The sequence below is a fragment of the Leuciscus leuciscus genome, assembly GCF_965113295.1.
Source record: "Leuciscus leuciscus genome assembly, chromosome: 13".
Classification (NCBI taxonomy): domain Eukaryota; kingdom Metazoa; phylum Chordata; class Actinopteri; order Cypriniformes; family Leuciscidae; genus Leuciscus; species Leuciscus leuciscus.
Window position 1 is genome coordinate 13,214,476 of NC_138737.1, and position 24,625 is coordinate 13,239,100.

The following is a 24,625-nucleotide window of genomic DNA, read 5'->3' on the forward strand; positions in this document are numbered from 1 at the left end:
TTTAGTAACTGAAGCCCTGCTTTGGCAGAAGTATATTTCAAATGTAAACATGTTTACTGAGATTCAAAATAATTAGCATCCAAAAAAAAAAAAAAAATTGTCAGGGGACATCATGCACTGCAGACAAACACACATACCAACATCTACAGCCGAGTCTGAGTTATCAGTCTTGATCTGAGTGTTTACTAAAGGGAAGGGTTTGTACGTGTTCAGCTAAGTCAAGGATGACAACATGACTTTTCCATGTAGGACAACATTTTCCAAACTGCCTCTTATTGAAGTACGAGGATTTTATACGAGTCAACTGAAGGAATCTTCTGACCATCAGGACAGGTACAGCACACCCTTCCTAATGAATCGTACAGTAATCTGATTTTGTAAACTCCGCAAACTGAATACAGGGAACTTGTAAAACCATTTTTTTTCTCACTGGCATTTTATTGGAGGAATTAGATGTTCTAGAAGTACAGAAATGTTTAGAGAAAAAACAAAGAGCTGATTTATTTTCTTTTAGAATGGAGGTAAAGGTGTTTGTTGAAGGAGTCCAGCGCATTGTTTGTGGAGTCACTGAGAAAACAACATGTCAGGAGGTGGTCATCGCTTTAGCACAGGCACTTGGTAAGTAAATGCCTAGGCCAACATCTCAGAGTTTATCATTCCATAAAGCATATTCTACATAACCATGTAACGACTATGGAAAACATAAACATGAAGAAAACACTTATTAGTTTAAAGGTCTCTTAAAAATCTTTGAAGAGATAGTGCACCCAAAAAAAAAAAATCGGTCATCTTCCTCATGTTGTCCCAAACCAGTATGATTTTATTCTGTGGAAAATATGGATTTTTTGGACCCCATTAATTCCCATTATATTGTCAAAAACATTCATCAAAATATCTTTTTGTGTGTTCCACAAAACATACAGGTCTGGAATGACAGATCAGATAATGTTCTGATAAAAAAAAAAAAAATCTTCTGACTCTCTGGACAGTAAAATACCAGACATTATTCAAGAAACAGCTGGAAACTAATCTCTTCCACAGACACTTAACTGCATCCTGCGAACTTTAAAATTAAAATAATAAAAACTACTGTGCTTTCACTATTTATAATAACCCTCCCTGTTCTAGTTTGTACTATTCTGGACAATGTTGTAAACTTTGTAGCCTATTACTAGCACTTCTTGTGTTATTGCCTCCTTAGGATGAAATTGCTTGTTTTCCTCACTTGAAAGTCGCTTTGGACAAAAGCATCTGCTAAATGAATAATTCGTTTATTGTAAATGTATATTCATCCCAAAAATATCACTTTTTAATATAGTTCTAACTCTTAGGTCGCACTGGTCGATATACTCTGAGAGAAAAATTCAAGGAATTTGAACGTAATGTGTCTCCGGATGAACTTCTCCTGGAGTCCTTGGAGAAATATGGCGAGCAAGTTAGGGAGGTGCAGCTCACTTTGAAGCATATCGGCCCATCACCTGGGGAAGAAACAAACCAGCCCTTGGCCCTATTGAGGCGAGCGGAGGGTACGGGGAGGGCAAGGAGAGGCAGCGGGGCAATCGGCCTACACCGCCAGAGTCTCCCACCGCTATCACACCTCGGCGTCCAATCCGAGCCACCCCCTGAGGAACCCAAGAGACCCAAGCGGAAGTCGTTGACGCTAATGGAGGAAGCATGGGGTTGGCTGGAAAATTTGGGCAGGGGCGGGAAGCAGCAATCAGGACGAGATAAGAAGAAAGACAAGGAAGGCAACAAAGGAAATGGGCACTCAGATAACACGTCTCTAAAACCAACCAAAAGTTTACCAGCCTCTGGGACACCGCTGTCGAGGGGAAAAAAAGACAAAATTAGAGCACCACATCAGCCTTTGATTAGTTGCCTTGGGAACCGTGGGAGATGCACTGATAATAGTGCTGAATATGAGAGACGGGAGGAAGAGGTACTAAAAGAGGCAAAGGAGGACCTGAAAACCATCAATCCAGTGGTTCCTCTGGTCAAAACAAGCCACGTTGAAACCGAGAGTGAGGAGATTTCACATTTAAGGAGACTAGTTGGCCAACAACAGGCTTGTCTGCAAGAAATAAAGCTCAAAATCGAGTCAACGGACCAGCTGATCCTTGAGCTTGAGCAGCAGCAAGCCACCGGGGAATTTTCCGAGTCCCTGTCGGAAGAAGAGGAACAGCTCAAGTTCTGGCTCAATGAGCTCAAGGCGGAGGAAGTCTTTGAAAGAGACCTTCAGAGGCAGTTCTTTCAGACAAAAGAAGCTGCTTCTGAGTGCAAAGCTAAACTAGAGGAGTACAAACAGAAACTGCAAGCAATGGACCTGAGAAACTCCCAGCAGAAAACAGGACATGAAAACCTCACTGAACAGAATAGCCAACTAGACACGCCAAAACATGCCCAAACAAGCATCAAACAAATACAGATCTCAGCAGACAGATCGCATGGAGACGGAGGAACAAAAAGGGTGGTAACAACGCTTGAGTCCAAACTCCCATATGTGTTTGTTTCAGCAAACCAGATATCACATCCTCCTCTAAGCGGACCAGCAGACCTGAGGGAATGGTGGACACGATGGTCTCAAAGCCAGAATCCAACATCAGTTGGAACAACAAAACAAAAGATTGTGCATCGCTCTGAAATCACCATACATCTGGGAAGCACCAGAGTTTAAATCACATGAAACCCCTTCTCTGTTGAGGGATATCTCTCTCTTTTTTTAATGCCACAAAAGTTTGCAACGGCATGATTTATGTCTAAGGTTCTGTACAGTGCTTTACTAGAAAAAAAAATTAAACATAATACCCTTTTGATTCTCATAAAATGTTTAATTCAATTGTTTCATTCAAGACCATTAACAAAAGTATATAGGAGAACCCTAAGGTTCAACACAAACCCAGAGTGCTCCAGAGAATATTCATGACAGTAATAGCTTCATTTGTCATAAGAAGCACTGCAAATAGCCTCTATCAACATAATTTCTCTGCATGTTTTTAAATTTTTACTTATTACAGTTCTCCCCTTTTCTCAAGTTCTGCACACTTTGCTTGATTTATTTAGGTTTTCAAAAGGTCCACCCAAGTAAAAGCACACAGTACATACAGTATTTCTCAACCCAGAGGTTTGGGGGACGCACACCAGTATTCTCTACTTGAAAAAAAAAAAAAAAAAGCCACCCTACAATTGCTCTTATATTTTGGTGGCTGTTTGGGGATAGAGGAGACACCAATTTTTTTGTTTTATTTTTTGTTTTGTTTGTTTTTAGGCACCTTTTTCTTTATTTATTCATTAGCAGATATTGAGTTTAAGTTAAACTCAAGAAAGAAAAAAAAAGAAAAGAAAATGAAAAAAAGTATGTGCAAAGAAAAAGATCTTTAAAAAAAAGGAAAAAAGAAGAAAAAGAAAAAGAAAAGACCACAGGCTACAAGATGCCATTAGGAATTCTGCACATGCCCAGACGGAGCTAGTGAAATCAGGACAGGAATTAAAAAAGGCTCCTTAAAAAAACCCAAACAATATAATCTCAAAAATTGTAATTTACACAATCAAAAACCATACACAAGTGAGTTCTGAGCGCAGAGAAAATTTATTTCATTTTCAAAACTAGGTTAAAAGCTACTCAAAGGAATTAGGTGTGGAAACCGTGAGTGAAAAGAACTTTAAGGTCATATTTTATTTCTCACCAGAAAGAGACCAACATTATCTCATTATCACCTGGGTGAGAAACTCAACATGGGGAGAAGTATTCAAGTGATACAGGAAGAATAAAGTATATATAACGGAAATCAAAATACAGACAGGCAAAGCTACTCTAAAACAATAACTCACTCACACAGCAGCAGGTGCAGAATTCCTGGCATTTCAATTTCAGCAGAAATGAAAAATGGGTCAAACAGTCCCCACATCTCAATCTAAAAGATGTGAGAACTACAAACCCCATATTTCCCCTCATATTCTCTGCATAACAATAACAACCTTACAAGTGAACTTTTTCCAAACATATGATGCATACCACACACTCACACAACACAAAGGGGGTTTTGCTCAAATTACAACCACACAAAACCATCACACATACAATGAAGACGAGATGAGATGAGTTTTTTTTTTGCAAGGGATCCTGTGACAAAGGAAGGGACCTGTGTGTGCTAATGTTCGAGTCTTAATGTGTTTGTTATTCTGTGAATTGTTTTTATGGGTGAGAGAGATAAAATGAGAAACAGACACATACAAATCCCTTCCTATGCCCTTTGTCTGATTGCTTTTCTCCAAGGTGTTTCATCTGTAGTGAAGAGGAGAGTGGTGAACAGTTCTCAGTCAGTAATACCAGGCTGGCGGAGTTTCCTCTCTACACTGAAGCCCTGTATGAACAAAACACCAGGTCAATATCAAGAAACATCCAACTGTTAAAATTCCAAAAAATGCTGAAAAGAAATGCAGCTTATTTTTACCTTTGAATTATCTGGGCCACGAGGCTGTCTGATAATGACAAGACGGGGAGCGTTGGTGTCATCCAGAGTGATGCTCTTCAAGCGATTGACAAGTCTGTCAGGTCGAGGTGTTGCTACGGGTTTTGGACCCTCACTGTCAAAAAAAAGAAAAAAGATTTCTGTTTAGATTTGATAAAAAGCAAATATAACTATAACACTATTTACAATAATAACAACAACAACTTTACATTACATTTAACCGAGAAGTCTTACCTGACTCTGCGAACATTGCAGGCACTGCATTTGCCTGTGCGTTGGTTCAAAATCACAGAAAACTCTACTTCATCCCCGGCCTGCAGCTCCAGACCATCCTGCACCTCCTTGACGTGGAAAAACAGCTTCTTGCTTTCTCCAACTTCGTATGTGATGAAACCAAACTGGGGAAACAAAAACCAGACTACGTTTAGCAAGTGTCGAACACTTTCTTGCATCATTAAACTCACAGTGGACATGAGTTTACCTGATCTTTGACACACTCCACCAGGGCTTTGCGCTGAGGAACAATGTTGCAGGCCATCTTTTGTCCTGTCTGGGCCATTGTACACAACTGAAACTTCACCATCTCACCCTTTTGCAGACAGTCACCTTTATTGGCCATACCAACGATGCCGAATGGATAACTCTGACCCTTACTGGCGCCTGGTAAAGTGATTGAGCAGAGAACTGTTATTAAAATGGTTTTGAACACTTTACACAAAACTCTAGATAAACAAAATATTAAAAAGACGTCAGATGTCGTCACTCACCATCTTCTGTGATCTCAATAAGGCCTTGATACTCTGTCTGAGAAGGGTCCACACTGCGCAAGGGCCGAACCACTTTCCCCAGGAACACAGTATTACTCACATCCTCTCCTACTCCATTCACTGACACACACAAGAGTTGTGTTACTTGCATGAACCAAGTATTATTAATGCCAAGCCCATAGAAAGTCTCTAACATACCAGCTGCAACTTTGGTGACCTTCTCAGCACTGATTTTGTTTCCTTTACCCTTGGAGAGGGTGTACTCCACCGTATCTCCCAGGTCCATGTTATCCACATCCCCACACACCTCACTGCAAACAAATCAGAGTAAACCATGACAATCAAAAAACAACAAAACAAGTCGAAACATCAGGTAGAAACTTTACCTGTAGTGGAAGAAGATCTCCTGATCATGATTGGATGTTTCTATGAAGCCAAAATTATCCTTCAGTGTTGCTATGTATCCCAGAAGCCTCTTGGTGCCAACAGCACGATTAAGGACCTTGAAGGACACAGCACTTTGCTGTCCGGTGCGTTTCACCTCACTGATGGAGAATTCCACCTAGTGGAGACAGACGGTTTACATTTAATCAAAAATTACATCTGCTCTTACTGATCTTGATTTCAAGATTTTTTTTTTTTTAAATATTCGATTTTTTATTACATGTTTTCTAGATAACATTTCCTAAAATGGTTATAATAAAATGCTTCCTAATAAACATAAAATGGTAAATATAAAATTATTCCAATCTTTCAGGTGAAGCGGAGTTTAACACATGAAAAACTACAAGCACAAATTCAGCAAGCACAACAACACTGAGCTGTAGTGCCTAACGTACCTTGTCTCCAAGCTGTGGGTAAATGCCTCCATCCAGGTCTTTAATATGGTAGGGAATAGTGCTTTTCTCTCCACTCTCTTCATACGCAATCAAGCCTTCTTCTGCATCCTGGTGACGGCACAAATACACACATTCACATAAGGACCAACAACTTTGAACATACACACAAATTACAGAGTGCACCTCAGCTCTGGTTATGTTGCACTTGGTCATCTTGGACTTACATTGATATACAGCATGAGTCTCATACATATTCATGATTTTAAAAAAAAATGGCCAAAAGAAAATACTGAGTGCACCTTCAAGGGTAATTTTAGGTGCAGAAATGATCAATAGTTGTGAATTAACATTTTTATTCTTCAACTAGTGTCAGTGATGATGGCCAGCATCCACACATCAGACTGCAAATATTGAGAACCATGTAAAGATTGAGACTGTCCTAATACCCACACATGTGGTCTTGGCCACTTGAGAGCACATGCACACAACAGGAAGTGTGAGCAAAATCAGTGCCCTTAACACACAACAAATACCACTTAGGAGCAGTATTCAAGGCTAAGTGTATCCCATCATGCATCATGTTCAGGAACTCAAGTGCCACTGAAACTTCGACAGGAGATGTCAAGGAAAACATTCCACTGCAAGTTAAATTAATTAGATATTAAATATAATTTGGTAGTAAAACAGTGTTGCCAATTTTATTGGTGCAAAGATGTGTATTTTGTTCAAAATTTGCTTTTTATCTCTTAATTAGAAGCACCACAATTACTAAATTGTGTCGTAAAGCTCTGTAAACACTTACATTTTTACGAGAAAAGTGTCCTGTCAGGTAATCAAAAGTTCTACACACAGGAAATATGTCATGTAAGATGATAAGTGTGGGTTTTTGGACAGGCCCAATGTGCCTCTGGATATCAGCAGCAGCAATACATTTTGCAACTCCTAACTTGCAAAATAAATATCCAAACAGAAGCAAAGCATGGGGGAAAAAAAAGTGTAATTACACAATGAGTAAATAAAGAAACTCAAGACATTTGATGAAAGATTTAGTCATTATGCGCACACTAAAACTAGGGGTAAAACTGCTCCCATACAGTTTGCCACCCACGCTTCAGTACATCTTTACCACAGTTGAAAATGTGTATGAATTGCGTGGTATCCATTTTCAAGAGTAATTGCATGAGCAACATAGAAACCGAACCGTTGTACCCCTCACAAAAGAATGCACACAGTGAGTGGCACAGCTTGAGTTGGTATGGTTATGAGGTTAACATGTCTGTATGACTTAAAGCTGTTAAATCATTCCCAGCTCATGCCAACAGGCCTCATAACCAAACAGACAGACAGATCAAACTGACCTTTTCAACTTTACCCTTAAAGGAGAGAAATGCGGAGGATTAGACATCTGTGATTTATTCTAACCAATCGGAACATATTTGAATTGCAGGTGAATCAAATTAAAAATTAAATACTAATTAAAAAATTAGCTAAATAAAAAGCTAAATCTCATCCTTGGTACTTTAACAATTTGCCTCTTGAATGTGTTAAAGATCATGTTTTCAGAATAGGATTTTCTGACAGCATGACTGAACTGGTCTACATTGTGGAGGAGAGGCAGCATGCAGGAAACAGCAGCCTACCTTGTCTTTTTTCTAATGAAGACGAGCATGGTTCAAAAAAAAAAGGAAAAAGGAAAAATAAAAAGAAAGAAAAGAGGGTCAGACAAGAGGCAGTAGCATTTCATAGCACCTCAAAGCCTGATATTGTATTTCGTGCTTGCGTCAATCAAGAGGGAGACAAGCAGATAGAGGAAATGAAAGCTAAAGTCTGGAAAGTAAAATTATTAAAAAAATAAAATAATAATATTTAGCAACTGAATTCCTCCATGTTCAAAGTCATTCATTCCTAATTATGACTGGTGGTTCTATACCAAATTTCCAGAGATGTGTACTTTAAGGACCCCATAGGGGCCATTCACACAAAGAAATACATTAAAATCAACTACATTTACACTACCGTTCAAAAGTTTGGAGTCATGGGAATTTTGAAAGAAATTAAAGGGTTAGTTCACCCAAAAATGAAAATTCTGTCAGTAATTACTCACCCTCATGTTGTTCCAACCCCGTAAGACTTTCGTTCATCTTCGGAACACAAATTAAGATATTTTTGATTAAATCTGAGAGCTGGATCACTGCTCCATAGGCTTCTAAGGCATTATAACTTGCTGGCCCAGAAAATGTATTAAAAACTTCTGTGTTGTACGTCACACGTATCACATACATGACCAGCGTCGGCCAATAGTGAGCCTACGTGTGACGTACAACACAGAAGCGCTGCGCAGTTATACTACGTGAAAAAACTCGAGGCCCAGAGAGAAGGAAATGAATAGTGGAATAAAGTCGTTATTTTTGTGTTTTTTTGCGCACAAAAAGTATTCTCGTCGCTTTATAAACTTAAGATTGAGCCACTGTAGTCACTTGGACTATATTAATGATGTCTTTAATACATTTTCTGGGCCAGCAAGTTATAATGCCTTAGAAGCCTATGGAGGAGTGATCCAGCTCTCAGATTTAATAAAAAATATCTTAATTTGTGTTACGAAGATGAACGAAGGTCTTACGGGGTTGGAACAACATGAGGGTGAGTAATTACTGACAGAATCTTTATTTTTGGGTGAACTAACCCTTTAACACTTATTTAAAAGACACATTAAATTGATCAAATGACAGTTAAGACACTAAAATATTACAAAAGATTTATATTTCACAAATGTTGCTCATTGGAACTTATTAAAAAAAAAAAAAAAAAAAAAAAAAAAAAGCTTTCCACAAAGATATTAAGCAGAACTACCATTTTAAACTGTGATAAGAAATACTGTATGTCTATAGCACCATTCAGCATATTATAATTATATTTGTGGCTGCTGAAAAATCTGCTTTACTACCACAGGAATAAATTACATTTGAAAATATATTAAAAGATATTTTAAATTGTAATAATATTTCACAATAATGCTGTTTTTGGGCGTTTTCACAACCTATAGATAATTTGATAAATTTTGTATATTTTGTTCTGAAACAGGGACTTAATTTGTTACAATGTTGCATTTTTTTCTTGGTTTGGTTTGCTTTCACAAGGCAACCTTTCAAACCATACCAAAATGTGTCCTCACATCAAGTCCTCTTATTGGTCAGTTTCCTGTGTGACATCCATCAAGAAGATTGACAAGTTTTCTCCATGAGCTTATTGTGGCTTTATTTGTAAACTGTCGAGACACATGCAAACACTATATGAATGTAGCCATCTTTCCCGTTGTTAAATTATATACTACAAATGTATTACTACTACAGCAAATTCAAACACGCTCTCTCTGGTCCTCCCAGCGCTGTCAAGAGGTTAAAAGTGTCAAGACACGCAAACAATATACGAATGTTATAATGCAGCTAGAGCAGGAATCAAGGCTTCATTGCACGCACGGAGAAGCATTCATTGCAGCATTCTCGCACAGAGAAGCGAAAGCTCTTAGTTATAACTAATGTGTGCACACTTACAGAATCAGACACAACTGCTATTTATATAGCATATTTCCTGTTATGAATTATAATACCATTGGGTTGGTTGGGTCGGATTGCTTTCACACCTCAAATGAACCGCCACAGAGTTTGTTTGCAATCAGGCCGAAACCACCTCGTTCAGGCGGTCTCGGAACGATTGTGTTGGTGTGGATCCGAGCACGATTGCCTTGTTCACATATGCCTAAACGAACCGAACCAAGGTAGAAAATGCACCAGGTTCCGAAACAAACGCTCAGGTGTAAAGGCACCCTTGCTGTATTTTCGATCAAATAGATGCTGCCTTGGTGAGCATAAGAGACTTCTTTCAAAAACATCTTGCCGACCCCAAACTGTGGAACAGTAGTGTAGCTTCAGGAAGTCAAGAGTTTATTTACCTTCTCTTTGACCTTGCTGGGGCTGTAGTTCTTGTTGGTGGTAGCAGGCACGGCTTCTTTCTCCACCACCCCCATAAAACGCAGCTCAGATTGAGTGTGGAATGACACTGTGCCCTTGGGCAGCTTTTTGATCCGCACGGCATGGTTTCTTTGGGCTGACAGCATGTCCTGATGAAGGCAAGAGGGGGTGTTTTAAAGCTGGACTGAGGCAATGCAAGATCAATTTTACTTTTGCCCCTGCTTTGTTTACACCACAAACAACTGACCAATCTGGGTTTTTCAAAGGCTAATTCCAATATCTAGAGAGCAGGATGTCAGTCAAATTGTCACAAAAAACGTCACTTATTGAAGCTGAGAGAAAATCAGCAACACAAAAGTGGTTCAGGTTCGGTAATATCTAGGAACTCACAGGGACCACAGTGAATTCCACTTCATCAGAAATGTGCAGTTGGCTCTCTTCCAGAACCTCGCTGAAATGGAAGAACATCCGGGCGTCACGGTCCACACATTTGATGAAGCCAAAACCATCACGCACGGCAGCTATCACACCCTGCACAAAAAGACAAAGCCAACATTAGCAAAAAAGTAAAAGTATTGCAAGGAAAATCACTAAGACAAAGTTCTTCAGTTGTACCATTTCACGGGTCTCCTTGGTGAAATGGAAGGTGTCAGGGAGGATATCGATATTTGTCGCTCTCTCTAGTTTGTCCCGACGGTCGGTGGATATATTGAATTGGACATGGTCGCCCTCCAGCAGAGTCACTTTGGACTTGGTGTCCTTCTCCCCAAATAGCAGCTCTTTGTCAGTGAAATTAATTCTGGCACTGATTCGCCCAGGCAGTGGGTCGTTCTGAGTGAGACAAATGGAGTCTTATTTGATTTAACATGCAAGCAGTATCTATATGGTAATGTTATCAAGAGAGTCAGGGAAGACGAATGACAAGAGCTGATTCACAAACCTGATTCTTGGTAGGAACCTTGGGAATAACCTTGGATACAGTGCCCTCGAAGGTTTCAATACTAATATCCTCAAATATAACAGTGCCCTGAGGCAACAGTCTCACATCTGTGGCCACTTCCTTGCCCTATGAGGCAAAGAGAAACATCTATAACGCTGTTTGAAACAGCAACGCATCTCATGCATTTCACTCAAAATGTACGAAAGTAAAATCTTTTGAAACTTTTCAATGACTATAATTCCATTAATACAATTAACATCAATATTAACGTTTTGCTTTCAGAAGTCCTTTATTTCCCCTCAAGCTTACGTTTCTTTCTTTAATGGTGAATTCCACATCATCTCCAGCTTGTAGAGCCTCCAGATCCCCTTTAAACTCACTGTAGTGGAAGAAGATCTCCTTCACAACATCCCCTCGTTCAATGAATCCAAAGGCCTCCTGCAAGACACAATCATAGCTTTGAAACATCAGGCCAAATATAATTTCTAAATTAAATTTGAGCATTCATAAACTAATTATTCTGGCACTAGTTAGAAATCTAATTTTGAAAAAAAAAGTGCAGCTGCATTCTAAACTGGCAAGTTTTAACAATGTTCAAATAAAAAAAACCAAACTGTTTGTCATTATATAATTTAAAAAAATTAACAACAAAAAAAACTTGATTAACCCAGACATAAGAGATAATAGCAGTCTGAAGTACATTTGCCATTCACATTTGCTTTCCCACCAGAGGGCAGGAGATCACTAGTCCTCATTATTCATTCTACAAAAAAAGCAGCTACTAAACTGCAAAACTCATTTTTGAATCAGATCCTTACCTTGGTAGCACAAACCACTCCCTGACATCTTGACTGTTGCTTATTTACCAATACAATGTTGTGAGCACTAACAGCACCAGTACTGAAAAACAAAAATAAATCATTTCCACATTAAAAAAAAAAGCACCTTTTGACATTTTACCTGCATCAATTAGACATTAAAGAAATCAACTTACTGCTTGTTGGTCTCCATGTAAAAACTGACTTTATCTCCAGTATCTAAAGAAACATTTCCTTCCACATCATCAGGGGCATATGTCAAATAAAACACTTCCTGTGAGAAAATTCAAACCACAAACATTTTCAGAAACATCAAAAATCCAAAATCAATGCACCATGTAGAAACTAAGATGAACCATAGTACTGTGTGTTTGTTTAATTCAGTGCATTTCTCTAGGTTCTGCTTTTATAGAACTTAAAGGAAAACTGGTCACAAGAGGGTGAAGAAAACAAGTGATTGTGTTTAAAATGTTTAGGAAACTCTGCAAAAGGAGGATAGATGACACATACCCCGTTCCTCTCATAACACACACTGCCTGTGGGCACTTGGCCAGGTGCAGACTTCCCGTCCAGGTGAGAGGGGATAGCTGAAACTACCTGGAGAAAGGGACCGTACAAACAGACAAGACAAGGTTAGAGGTTGCATTGGTGAGAGAAACAGGATCAACCAAATATGTTAAAATGCTAAAGAGGTCCCTAAACATAGATGCTTAACATTTAAACTAAATTAGATTTTTAATTAAGAACAACATTAAAGGAGAACTCCGGTCAATTTTAACATTGAGCTCTTTTTTTGTAAATTTGGAGTGCTGTCAGTACAGAGAACAACGACAGAAATCGTTGTTGCCTACACCGTGTTATCCTCTTTTTAAAATTTGCACCCTGTTGACTTCAATGGGGCAAGTTTTAAACCTGCTTTTAGCCTCTTAACATCCTTGATGTGTCATTATACCTGTATTTTCTTCCTGTTTTCGGTCGAAGTCCACAGTAGTCGATTGTCGAGTTCACGCACATAGGTTTAGTATCTATGATCACGCGCGTGAACTCGACAATCGACTACTGTGGACTTCGACCGAAAACAGGAAGAAAATACAGGTATGTGCGCTGGCTGAATTAACTGCATTTTTATTCATATCTTTCACATCTACTGCAGTCAGATTCACCGCGTTCACTCTGAAGGAATCACTCACAATGGCTGGGCACTTGTAATGACACATCACGGATGTTAAGAGGCTAAAAGCAGATATAAAACGTGCCCCATTGAAGTCAACAGGGTGCAAATTTTAAAAAGAGGATAACACGGTGTAGGCAACACCGATTTTTGTCGTTGTTCTCTGTACTGACAGCACTCCAAATTTAATTAAAAAATGAGCTCAATGTTAAAATTGACCGGAGTTCTCTTAAGGTTAAGATTTTACTTGTACGTCTTAGTTCAAGGAACCAGACATAAACTAAATATATAAATATATGACTGACAGACTTGACATTGACAACAAATCAAGATTTGTTTCTCCCACAATTGTATATTAAATGAGGATGAAAAGTCCACCCAACAAGACCACAAAACACGAAGACAATCAAGCTCATCGTGAACCCACACAAAACAAAGCAATAACATCAGGTCAGTTAAGGATTGCTAGATGTTATTCCTGATAATTGAAACCAGTGATGCATGTGCGTTTGCCTGATCAATATGGATTAAAAATGAGCTTGAAATCCCCAACAATGACAGACATTAATGGGACAAGGACAATAAAACACAAAAGTAAAATGTGTTCCTTAACTGGATGAATAAAACCATGCAGCACAGTTAAAGGAGAGGCGTGCAAGTCAGGCCCCACCTGCCCAGAAATGCGCTCTTCTGGCAACATTTCTGCCTTGATTTTTACCAGCTTCACCGCAATTGGTTTGCCAGTGCGTCTATCAGACGACACCTCAAACTCCACATCATCTGAAAAGTGGTGGGACAGACATGACACAGAATAAGTCAATTCCTGCATTAATATTCATGTTGGAAGCAAAACTAAATATTTACATGTGTGTATTTTTGCATTAAGGTTCCTACTACCGCTTGTCAATATTGAGTCTGGCAATACATTCGTGATGATTTGGCAGGAGATGTGTATATTGTAATGATTTTAATTAGAGCTAACCACAAATTCTAAAATATTAGCCATTTCAACTGAAAGATGAAGGCTACAATAAATGTTGTCCAGTAGATATCCAATGATAAAGAAGCTTTTAAGCCTAATCTTTATTGATCAGTTTCCATCCCTTTGAATGGAAAAAATGGATAGATCTAGTTAATTTGTATAACTATGGTGTACTGACTGTATAGTTTTATATAATTAGCGTACATAGAAATCTGTGAAATGCTTATAGATCACTTTAGACCCCAATAAAAAAAATTCTCAATTTGCCAGACACATTTGAATATAATGCTGTCTTTAAAATGAAGAGACAATTTTGTGTCTTTTTCACAATAATATATATTATAACATTTGTATAAAGACATTTATAGTTGTGGTACAAATAAAACATTTTAAAAGTTGAATATGAGTCCACACAGATATCACACTTATGATCAAACTCTAACATTCAGTGAAGATACAAGATGGATTTAGCTTTAAATCATCATAAGATACATTTCGCTAATCGCTAATCATCCACATGGCCCATTAGTGCTTGGACCCTGATGATTGCTGCTTTATATTATAAATAAGATATATTATTTATAAGATAAATAAGTGGCTATATTTATCTTTTTATTTAGCTATAAGCTTCCCAAAAGATTGTCACTAGTCTAGTTTCACAATTCTTCCTGATCACGCAACTCAAGTATGAGATTGTTAAGATGGAGATAAGAGTCTCAGATTTAAACTTCAGTAGCAAAAAATGGTAGAGTGGGTAGATTTAATTCATTTTCATGAATCTGTTCAAACTGTCTGTTTTAATAAAGTGATTCTTCATAATGCTGATTCAATGATCAAAAACATTTAATGTTTTTGGTAATGAACTTGGCCAAAATGGTTACTTTCAAAGGCTAATAAATTCACTTTTTAGTTATACTGCTCAGCCCTAGTTCTCTACTTTCTCCCACCCCATTCGATCCATACCTCCAATCTTAAGCTCCTGTAGGTTGCCATTGTACTGTGAACAGTGGAAGAAGAGACGGGCCTGTCTCTCAGAGCACTGAATGAAGCCATATGATGTAAGCAGTTTTTCAACCACTCCTGTCTCACGGATTCCCATGCTTGTTCCATTGGCAAATCCACCATGGCCATTATTATGCAGCAGACTGGGGTCAAAACTCATCTATGGAGAAATAAGACATGTTCAAAAATTCACTTCAATATTCAACCTTCAGCTCTCTCCACACATACGAATGTTCCACAATAGATCAGAACACAAGTGCGGAAATGGTCAAATGGGATGAAACAAGGTTTTGATTACTGCACACACAAAAAATAAAGCAAAAAAATATTTGAATGTAGATGTAAGAGTTTCTCTCTGTGTGGCCTGCTTGAACTGGTTCCTTGATCAAAATGACCAAGATAAATAAGCTGAAACCTGTACAATACTAAAGAAAACAACACTTAACTTCAAATACCATTGGTGTCGTATTAAACCTAGTAATTACGTTCATGCATTTAATCCACCCCACACGCATTTAGTTATATATTAGAATATACACGCAAACAAAACTCGTCACCACATCCAAAGTTACAGCTAAGTCTCTGTAGACAACTTCATCCACAAATAGAGTTAATTGTAAGTCAACGGTCAGCAGGCATGTGGTCAAAGTTAGACAATAAAAAAACAGATATACCATGGCTCTAAAAAGCTCCACAAAGCCAAAGAGCTTGAAAACTCAACTCCAAGCATGCAGTTACAGTGTCACGTATTGACACTGTGAGAACATCAAGCCAGCACACACAGTCCCATCATGACCACTTACAGATCGCTGATACAAGGGGGTCCGCTTTTGCTTTTTGCCCCCTACTGCGCGAGAGGAATGGCACGAAACTGAGGCAGAGCGGGGGATTGGCTGGCTTGATGTGGAGGGTGTGGGGGCAGCAACAGGGGCATCAGAGGCCTCCATCTTGAGTGGGAGGTAGGGGGTGGTAGGACACTGGGGGGTATAAGGGGGGGGGAGTGGATTTAAAATAAAATAAACTAGCTAAATGAAGGATCATCAAACAGGAAGAGCCAATACATGGCATCAAACACATTGGAGCAGACCTTACAGAGTATTCAATTCTGTAAAACATTTTTTTTTTTTTATCTTATGAGGCCTGTCAAAGGGGCCATCAAACCACTGTGATGACTTAGATGGGGTAAAATACAAAAGCACAAATATATACTCCCTTTGCCTCGTTATGGTGCTGCCAAATGACAAATGGGAATGTCAATATACTATATCAACAGATGACCAAATCCATTACAACAGCTGTACTATTATTACTAACAATATTTTCTTTACACTGCGATGCATTCCAATGTCATGCTATCACGCATTTTACCTTGACTGCTCCATTCAAGGAGAACAAACGTGTTCAATTTTAGTGATGGTTTTAATAAAGCATGTGAAATATGTATTCAGTCAGAGGTTTCATTTTGCATTAAAGCATGAGAATGACTGAAACACTTCAGATGCAAACAATCATCTCTGATTCTAATAATTTTCTTCTAAGGATTACAAAAAAGGTCCTAAAAACATCTGACCCCACTGACTTTCATTGGGCCTCATTCATGAAACAAGCAGAACAACTTTTTGTGAAAATTGTTTGTCAAGCTGTCCTGAAGCAAATTTCCGGATTTATGAAAGTGATTGTATTTTCAAAATGTTGGCATGAAAAATTACACCTGCTCCAGATGGTGCTTAAAACATCTGAACGGTTCGTGTTCTTTTAGGTAAATGGATGACTGCATTTTGATAACACTAATAATACTTCAAGCGTTTGTTTGCCATGCCATCTTTAACTATTGAGGTTAAACGCATTTGGCTCGCTGTCCGCAGTGATGGGGCTCGAGAAAGCGGCTTCAACTCGAACTCTGATATACCCCCAGGGACTAGGCTACTAGTGCTTGGAAGATAAGTATAAATTGGGTGTTTGTCGTATTTTTTGCATACACACGTTTAACTATCAAATCTGAGGTTTATGAAGAGTTTGTGAATCCAGAAGAGTTTTCAGGAAGATCTATTTTATGTGCAAATTACTCAGAATTTACTCATTTATGAATATTTCATGAATGAGGCTAATTGTAAGGAAATTGTTTTTATTATTATTTGTTCCACAGGAAAAAAAAGGCATACAGGTTTGGAATAATATATGAGAGTATATTATTTTTGTTTTAGGGTGAACTACTCCTTTAATTCTTCTCCCTGTGCTGGAAGACATGCTCAAGAAAAATCAGAATGTGTTAGTTTGATGAAGCAACTGGGAATGGCACTACTAGAATACACAGTAACATAAAATGGTTAGATGACACAGACTCCGACCAGCCTCGACCACTGGGCCATTACATCGAAAGAGATACAGGACTTTAAACGCTAGATTCACTCTAGTGTCTGAAAACAAAGACTAATATCCATTTTCTGTCAGTCAGACACGGTTCAACAGCAGCCAAATCAAATGAGTAAAGTAAACATGCACATATGTACCAGCCACTATATTAGTCTTAGCGAAAACAATATCATCGTTCTTGCCTCGCCACCTCTCGTTGCTGCTCATCTTTATGGCAAGTGATCGAGGCCAGCCTCTAAGCCTGCTGATCAGGATGATGTGGTAAAGGAACAGCGCAGAGAGGGGCAACAGTGTGTGTTCAATGAACGAGTCGAGTTCTGGAGAGTGGGGGAAAGTAGGGTGGAGAGCGGATGGCTGGGCACTTACGGAACGGCCGTAGGGTGACAGGCTGAGACCGACGGGCGAGGTGCTGTTCAGGTCAGCGCTAACAAAAGCTGCAGGTGGCGACGCCGGCAAGGTAAACTCGACAAAACCTTTCCAGGGACTACCCATAATTCTCCCATTCACAGTGGCCAAATCTACTACACCTGGGATTGATCAGATTAAGCTGTTTCCCAGAGTCTAGATTTTATTTTATTTTTAATTCAGTCGTCGTGTTGCAGCTCCTCCCTTCCCCTCTCCCCTCTCCTTTTGGTTACACACCAAACAAAACACCTCTGGATTTCTGCAAAGGTGAAGAAAGGAGGGAAGCTGTGAAAATAAACTGAGGGAAAGGCAACAAGAACAGCCAGTGAACAAAGCAGCACAGTAGGATCAGTCGAGGGCTGTTGGTGTGTGTTGGGGAGAGGACCCTACAGACAACATGCAAGTGTGCCTCATCTGCACAGAAGGTTGGGCCAAGACCTAATAAATTCTTCTAAAGACAGCTTAAATTAAGTACTTATGATCTCTTTCCCTCAGAATCTGGAGTATTTTATGCCCAACTAGAAGAAAAAAAATTGTTGAGCAAATGTATGCCAAAGAACTACTACTTTAGACAGAGGTTGGAACATAAGTAAACAATGAAACCTAGCACAGCTTTAGTTCACTCAATATTCACACTTTGAACAAGACAAACAGGACAAAATGTGTGAAAAATTAAAGTACATTCATAAGATTTTAGAAATGAATACCCCGAAATGAAAATTCTGTGATTTACTCACCCTCATGTTGTTCTGTCATGATTTTTAGAGATGAGTCGATTTTTTGATTAATTGTTTTTTAAAATGTGGTCGATTCGATATCGATTCTCAAAAACCACAAAATCAAGCCATGAAAGCATTTTTTTTTTTTTAGCAAACATTGAACATATTATCTGATTGACGTTAATCTTATTACTAGTCTTCTCCACTAGTTGTCATCCTCTACCTATCGCGATGATACAGAGGGGACCTTTACATGTTTAACATGGCGATGCAAGAGCACCTTTCAGTGTGAAAGACATTCCCCGACAGTTCACTGTCCCGTTCGGGCCAGTGCTGCATGGTCACGATTTGCACACGTTTTCAAGCCTTGCCAATAAGCATTCAAGCACAAGACGACATGCGCGTTGTGAAAGAAGTTTTGTGCGCAGTACCTGTAGCGGTTCCTGACAGTACATTTTGGAAGGGCAGATTCTGGGTCTTAGTACTAGTTTATGATAAACATTTTGTAAGCTGAACGCAGATCACTTTTGGCAGAGGTTTCGTTATTCAGCCTAAAGGTGGTACTCCAATGTGAATTAGCAGTCTTTAAGTTCAATTTGATACGCAACTCCACATAGTCTGGGTCAGGTCAGTAACTAGTTGGCATGTCTGTTCTTCCTAATAGCTGAAGCGGACTGATATCATCTTGGTCTGGAGTGAGGTTTACATAAGGTAATGAGAAAACCTGCTGCTGTCTGTGTTTATGTTAATCAAACTACAAAAAAAGAAATCACCGCTCTTCACTGAATATCTTTTGAAACTTTAATGCTTAATCTTTATTTAATTTATACAGTGAAGATTATATGCAGCAGTGTTATTTTACATTTACATACTATTCAATTTCTGTACCTGAAAACTAATGTTAGACCTACCTGAAAAGCACTGATTATTTCATTTGTATCTCAGTTTGTTCTATTCTATTTATTTATGCTATTGCTTGTAGCTTGATCATTTGTTCTTTTTTATATTAATGACTGTTTATTTGCCTTTAATAATCTTTGAAATTTATATTAGTTAGATAGTTTTAGCTGTGGTATCGAAATTGGAATCGAGAATTGTTAAATTTCACTGGTATCTAAAGTGTTGGCGTAATAACCTTATTTATTACAATAGATAATAAATACAAACATTGGTCAAAAACAACAAAAACACTAACGGTTTTATTTATTTATTATTAATTTGTGTGTTGGGGCCAGTGAAAAATTAATCACTGAATTAATTAAACCGAAAATCTCAAACCGAATTGAGATCATGTGAATCGGAATAGGGACATCTGTATCGATACCCAGCCCTAGTCTTCTGAAAAGACATGACTGTCATGACAAATCTTTCATCAAATCTTTGTTTCCAAGATGAACAAAAGTCTTATAGGTTTGGAATGACATGAGGTTGAGTAAATGACCATTTTCATTTTTCAGTGAACTATCCCTTCAATTCCCTATTTCAATCCTTCAACTGCCAGTTAAATTATATGTTGAACTTGAATGCTCTCCGTTCCAAAACCTAGTGAGCTGCCTACATAAGAAATGCCTTATGCAGTCAAAATACCTATTAAATATTTTGGCCATATTAGCATCCTTCATAGAGAAGACAATCCCATAATGCACTGCAACAGTGAAATAAAATCCATCCAAGAGGTGGTCAAAGAAATAGGAATTGATGTGTGTGTGCGTGTGTGTATATATAACTGCTCAGACCCTGAGCGTCATTGACAAATATCTTATCTTTTAAAATGTGTGGTCAGTGACGCCGTTCCCTATTCACAGAGTACGTGCAATTCAAAAGTGATGGCAATACCCCAAATATTTATAGCATCTCCCTGACAAATTATATACAATATAACTACCCAACTGTTTGAGAGAGAACGCAAAAGTATTGAAATATTTTTTCCTTCCATCTCATACTTTCTCTATTACCATGTCCCTTTAGAGGCTCCGTAGAATGTGTAATTTCTGAAACAGACTATATGATCTAATATTTGGGTTTTAATGTCTTTTTTTTATTTGATGCTAAAGATGCTAATGCTAAACTCATTCCATTTCAGTTAGGATGCTGCTCACTAGTTTCTGGAACAAAGCAACACATTTTCAGCCTTTTTAGATTTAAATTAAGAGACATAAACAACATGAAAAATTGGCCTGATTTGGCACACTGTACATTATAAATAAAAATAAGCCAGACAAATCAGGATTATTCATTAGGTAATGAATAGAAAGTGTAAGGAGGAGTGTCTGGCATGACTTACCTTGTTCTGTTGTCTTGGAAGGCTGTAATGATTTGGACCAATCAATCACTTAATCGATGCTTCAGATTCGTCTCACACACGCGCATGCACACACACTTGTAAGGTTCGGCTCTCTGGCACACGTTCTAATTACAAAAAGTTGCAAAAATAAAGGACAAAAAGCAAAACAAAATAAAGAAATTCAAATAAAAAGGCAAGTGCAGGTGTATGAACACTTCTTTTGAAAAAAGAAAAAAAAAGTTAACAAAGACAAGAGAAAGACTAGGTAAACGGGGGGAAAAAAGATCAGGAGGGAGGGATTCGGTCTGCAATTGACAGAAAGAAAAGGGTCAAAACTGAAAAGACTAGCAGACAGCAGCCCTCTCCGCACCCCAGAAGAGGAAGAGGTGCGGGGAGGATGAGGAGGGCTTGGCGCAGCGTTGGGACGTGTGCTTTTTCAAAGCTGTTGAGTAGGCACAAACTTCTTGTCTCAGATCAGGTCTCGTCTTCACTGTTAACGTTGATGGTCGGTTGCTACGCTCGTTGCGGCCTGGTTCTGTTTCTTAGATCTTTGGTTTGCTCGTTTGGTTGCTTCGTGTTGCTTTAGTTTGCTCGTTTTGTAGCAGTGCAGTTCTTCGTCTTGGTCTTCAGAGTTGTTGTACCATTGGGTCGTTTTGGGGATGTTTGTTATGTTTTCTTTTTCCTTGACGTTTCTTCTGACCGATAGATGATCTGAACTTGAAGTAGGTTTCAGATGGTACAAAAATCAATTCGGTTTCACTTCATACTGTTTAGGGGAAGAAAACAAACAAAAAAAAGGATATTAGATCACAGACAGATAAGTTACACATTAAATGCATCTAGTCTAATATACGCTATATTAATTGATTTCTGGTCTAATTTTGCCCCCTACAGCATTGAACACACCCTCACGACATGATTTAACAATCAATCCCCTCAGTCACATTCATTTCATGTGGGTTAAAATGGCATGTTACTCTCCTCTTGATACACAGGCCTAAAAATAAAGTTTCCTTGGTGGCCTGGTGTAGAGAGCGAGCAGCTGACTGAAAACACGTGGATCAACAAGTCTCAGCGTGAACCAGCAGTTGGCTGAGCATTTATGGAATACATTCAATTCAAGCAGTCAACAACTGCAGATAACCAGCATGCCAACCATTCAGTTCCCTCTGGTCTATTACACAAGAGGTGGGAGGATCAAAGAGCTTGATATATAGGCCAGTTCACAACTTGATATGATGGATCAAGTAAAGGCTTAAAATGGATGGAGACAACATCTTACCTAGCCAGCCAATTTCATACACAAGAAACAAAGATATGAGTATTTAAAGTTACAATGAAACTGAAATAGGGACAGATCTTTTCTTCCATATTGTGACATCCGAGTGTAACAATTTATTGGAAAAAAAAAATAACAATAATAATTTAGGGCGGGGACTCCATGCATTGGTTGTTGATTTGATTTTACACTCAAAAGTGGAGGCAGGTGAACTTGCAGGGAGACGTCTGCCATTTTCACTGGAAGTCCAGTTGTGACATTATGATTAAACATAACGAGATGTTTTCAAACATATGCATGGATGAATTTATAACATTAACACATACATTTAGAAAATAGAGGAATTTTTATTTCATGCTGATTTTAAAATGGAAGTCATAGGCAGAATTTGACCGGTTCCCCATTCTATGTAAGAAAAACACAAATAGTGCCAGACAAACAAACCTTGAGAGCACATTGTGTGCCTAGATTTACAACCTCGTGGTTTCAGTGACAATAAATGGAATACTTCCCTTTAAATAATAATTCAGATAATTCCAAAAATTATACATTTTAATACACTTATGGTATATTATCTTGTCGTTTTACAGCTTCATTGTCACTGTATGGAAAAGATCAACCAGACAATCTGCAATATCTATTTTATAAGTTGGCGATTTCGTATGAATTTTAGAAGAAAAGAAAAAAGCACGAGGGTACAAATTGCCAGGAGTGTTGAAATTACGTGAGGGTGAGTAACTTACAATTTAATATTTGTCTGAACTATCCCTTTAAAATGCAGTAAAAAAAAATATTGTAAACATGCCAATATTGGTACAATCAAAATGTGTGGAAAAACAAGTGAATTGATCCCGCTACAGCGAAGAAGTTCATAGACCTCAGCGCGTGACGTCGACAGCCTCGAGCGCGTGCTGCTTAGCAGGGCTTGACAGCGGCTCAAATATACTACTAATCAAAAGCTACAAAGTATATCGGAACCACTGTTCTTCTTTTACAAGTTTCATTCGAATAAAAGAAACGGCAGATTTCTACAGAATGCGTAAACAAAAAATGAGGACATTAAACTAAGTGACGCAAACAGCACTTGGGCAATAGCCTGGAGTGGATCCATCTGGATCTCCTCCAAAGACAAAATCACTAGCAATGCCATTTCAGATAAGACTGAACTCCGACGAGCATTTCAGAAAGTACACTGTGAGGATAAAGACCAACAACAAACGGTTAAAAGAGAATATTTTAAAATATTTCAAATTTAAATGAGAATATGACCGTTCCCAACATTTTTAGACAAGGAATTTCCATTTCTTATTCAGACACAACTGGAAAATCATGGAAAGGGTTTTAACAAAGAATTGTACAAATATTGCTATTACAAAGAGCAAGTTCTTTCACCGAGTGAGGCGGAATATAAATTGAAGCATATATATCCTTTATAAAATGTTTTTTATAAGGTTTTGTCGATTTGAATTACTTTCCAGGGCCTGCAAAAATCCCAATTTCCCTGTTATTTTCCAGTTGTCATGACAATGGAAACGCTAATTTTAGTAGTAATTCGTTTGGAAAACAAGTAAACTCTTCTCCTGTCCTGACAAAAGGGGGTTTGAGTTGTTTAACTCAAGTAACTGTGTTTCGACATAACAGTTAGATGTACAGACTATGATCCAGACGGGCTTAAAATAAATCACTCATCCCGACAACAAAGGCACCCGGGCGGCTGTCGGGTCACGCTGGACCGCTGCTGTTGCGTTGGACGCTCGACTGGGTGGTTCATTTCTTGTCAAGTGACCTTTGCAAAACATCGCCCATGACGGATGTGGTCAAAATAATACGAGTGTATTCATGGTTTAAAGCGAGTCGCGACTCTTCCACAGTATCAGTGAAGCGCTGGCTAACATGCTAAACCGCTAGAACACACGCAGAGGAAACACTGCCCCCACCCTTAACCGTTTAACTGTTCAAAAACACGCACGGGTATTTAAAAAGAGTGATATAAACGCAAATGTCGGAAGCTCATACGTTCATATATCCGCGTGAGAATTGTGACATCACAACATTTAATAAATATAGAGGAAAAACTCACCCCAACAGCTTTCAGCACTGTCACCAGCGCCGCCATAAGCAGCACGGCACATTACGTAGTGAGGGGCTGTGCGAACTCTCGCGATATTAAAACAATACCGTGTGAACTGTGGGGGACACGTCTGGGTCACACGTCACTTGTAAAGTACAGATAACTTCTGTTCTACATTTCCACTGTTAACTGCTTTTATCAAATATCGGTGATTCCTATAAGTGGCCCAAGCTTGGACTTAATGTATTAGTTTTTTCCAAATTGATAGAAAATCCCTAACAATTAACCCACCAAAACACGTTTTACTGTGGTGGTGTATGACATGACACTATGGTAATGCTTTTTTTTTGTTTTTACATGTATTTTGGTAGTACATGATGTTCTTTTTATACTTCAGAATTCCATAAAATACCATCACAGTTACACCACATGGCTGCACTATCACCATGAGTGATAATAAGTGGATAAAAGTGCCTACTTGATGTCAGGGAACAAAGTGACCTAAGTGCTATTGAGTAATGCAAAAGATATAATTCAA

The 24,625-nt window shown here is 38.5% G+C and overlaps 2 protein-coding genes across 4 annotated transcripts; one reads left to right on the forward strand and one right to left on the reverse strand.

Annotated features, from left to right (window-relative positions):
* The first annotated feature begins 24 nt into the window (after positions 1–24).
* On the forward strand, positions 25–3,412 carry rassf11 (Ras association domain family member 11). The gene is made up of 3 exons (XM_082187942.1): positions 25–333; positions 515–618; positions 1,332–3,412. The coding sequence occupies exons 1-3, from the start codon at positions 233–235 to the stop codon at positions 2,672–2,674; spliced, it is 1,548 nt and encodes a 515-aa protein (XP_082044068.1). The 5' UTR covers positions 25–232; the 3' UTR covers positions 2,675–3,412.
* On the reverse strand, positions 2,808–24,240 carry csde1 (cold shock domain containing E1, RNA-binding). 3 transcript variants are annotated; one of them, XM_082187939.1, is made up of 21 exons: positions 24,097–24,240; positions 20,738–21,503; positions 15,760–15,933; positions 14,918–15,116; positions 13,643–13,752; positions 12,312–12,398; positions 11,978–12,075; positions 11,802–11,883; positions 11,293–11,421; positions 10,984–11,109; positions 10,659–10,874; positions 10,434–10,574; positions 10,025–10,192; positions 6,076–6,183; positions 5,623–5,798; positions 5,435–5,547; positions 5,237–5,356; positions 4,951–5,129; positions 4,704–4,867; positions 4,452–4,584; positions 2,808–4,361 (listed from the first exon to the last, which is right to left on the reverse strand). In XM_082187939.1, exons 3-21 carry the CDS (start codon positions 15,901–15,903, stop codon positions 4,314–4,316), a joined length of 2,541 nt encoding a protein of 846 aa, XP_082044065.1. In that variant the 5' UTR covers positions 15,904–15,933; positions 20,738–21,503; positions 24,097–24,240; the 3' UTR covers positions 2,808–4,313. The 3 variants fall into 3 exon arrangements, with proteins under 3 accessions (XP_082044065.1, XP_082044064.1, XP_082044066.1); XM_082187938.1 differs by having other exon boundaries at positions 13,586–13,752; XM_082187940.1 differs by lacking the exon at positions 15,760–15,933 and having other exon boundaries at positions 13,586–13,752.
* Between the last annotated feature and the right edge of the window lie 385 nt (positions 24,241–24,625).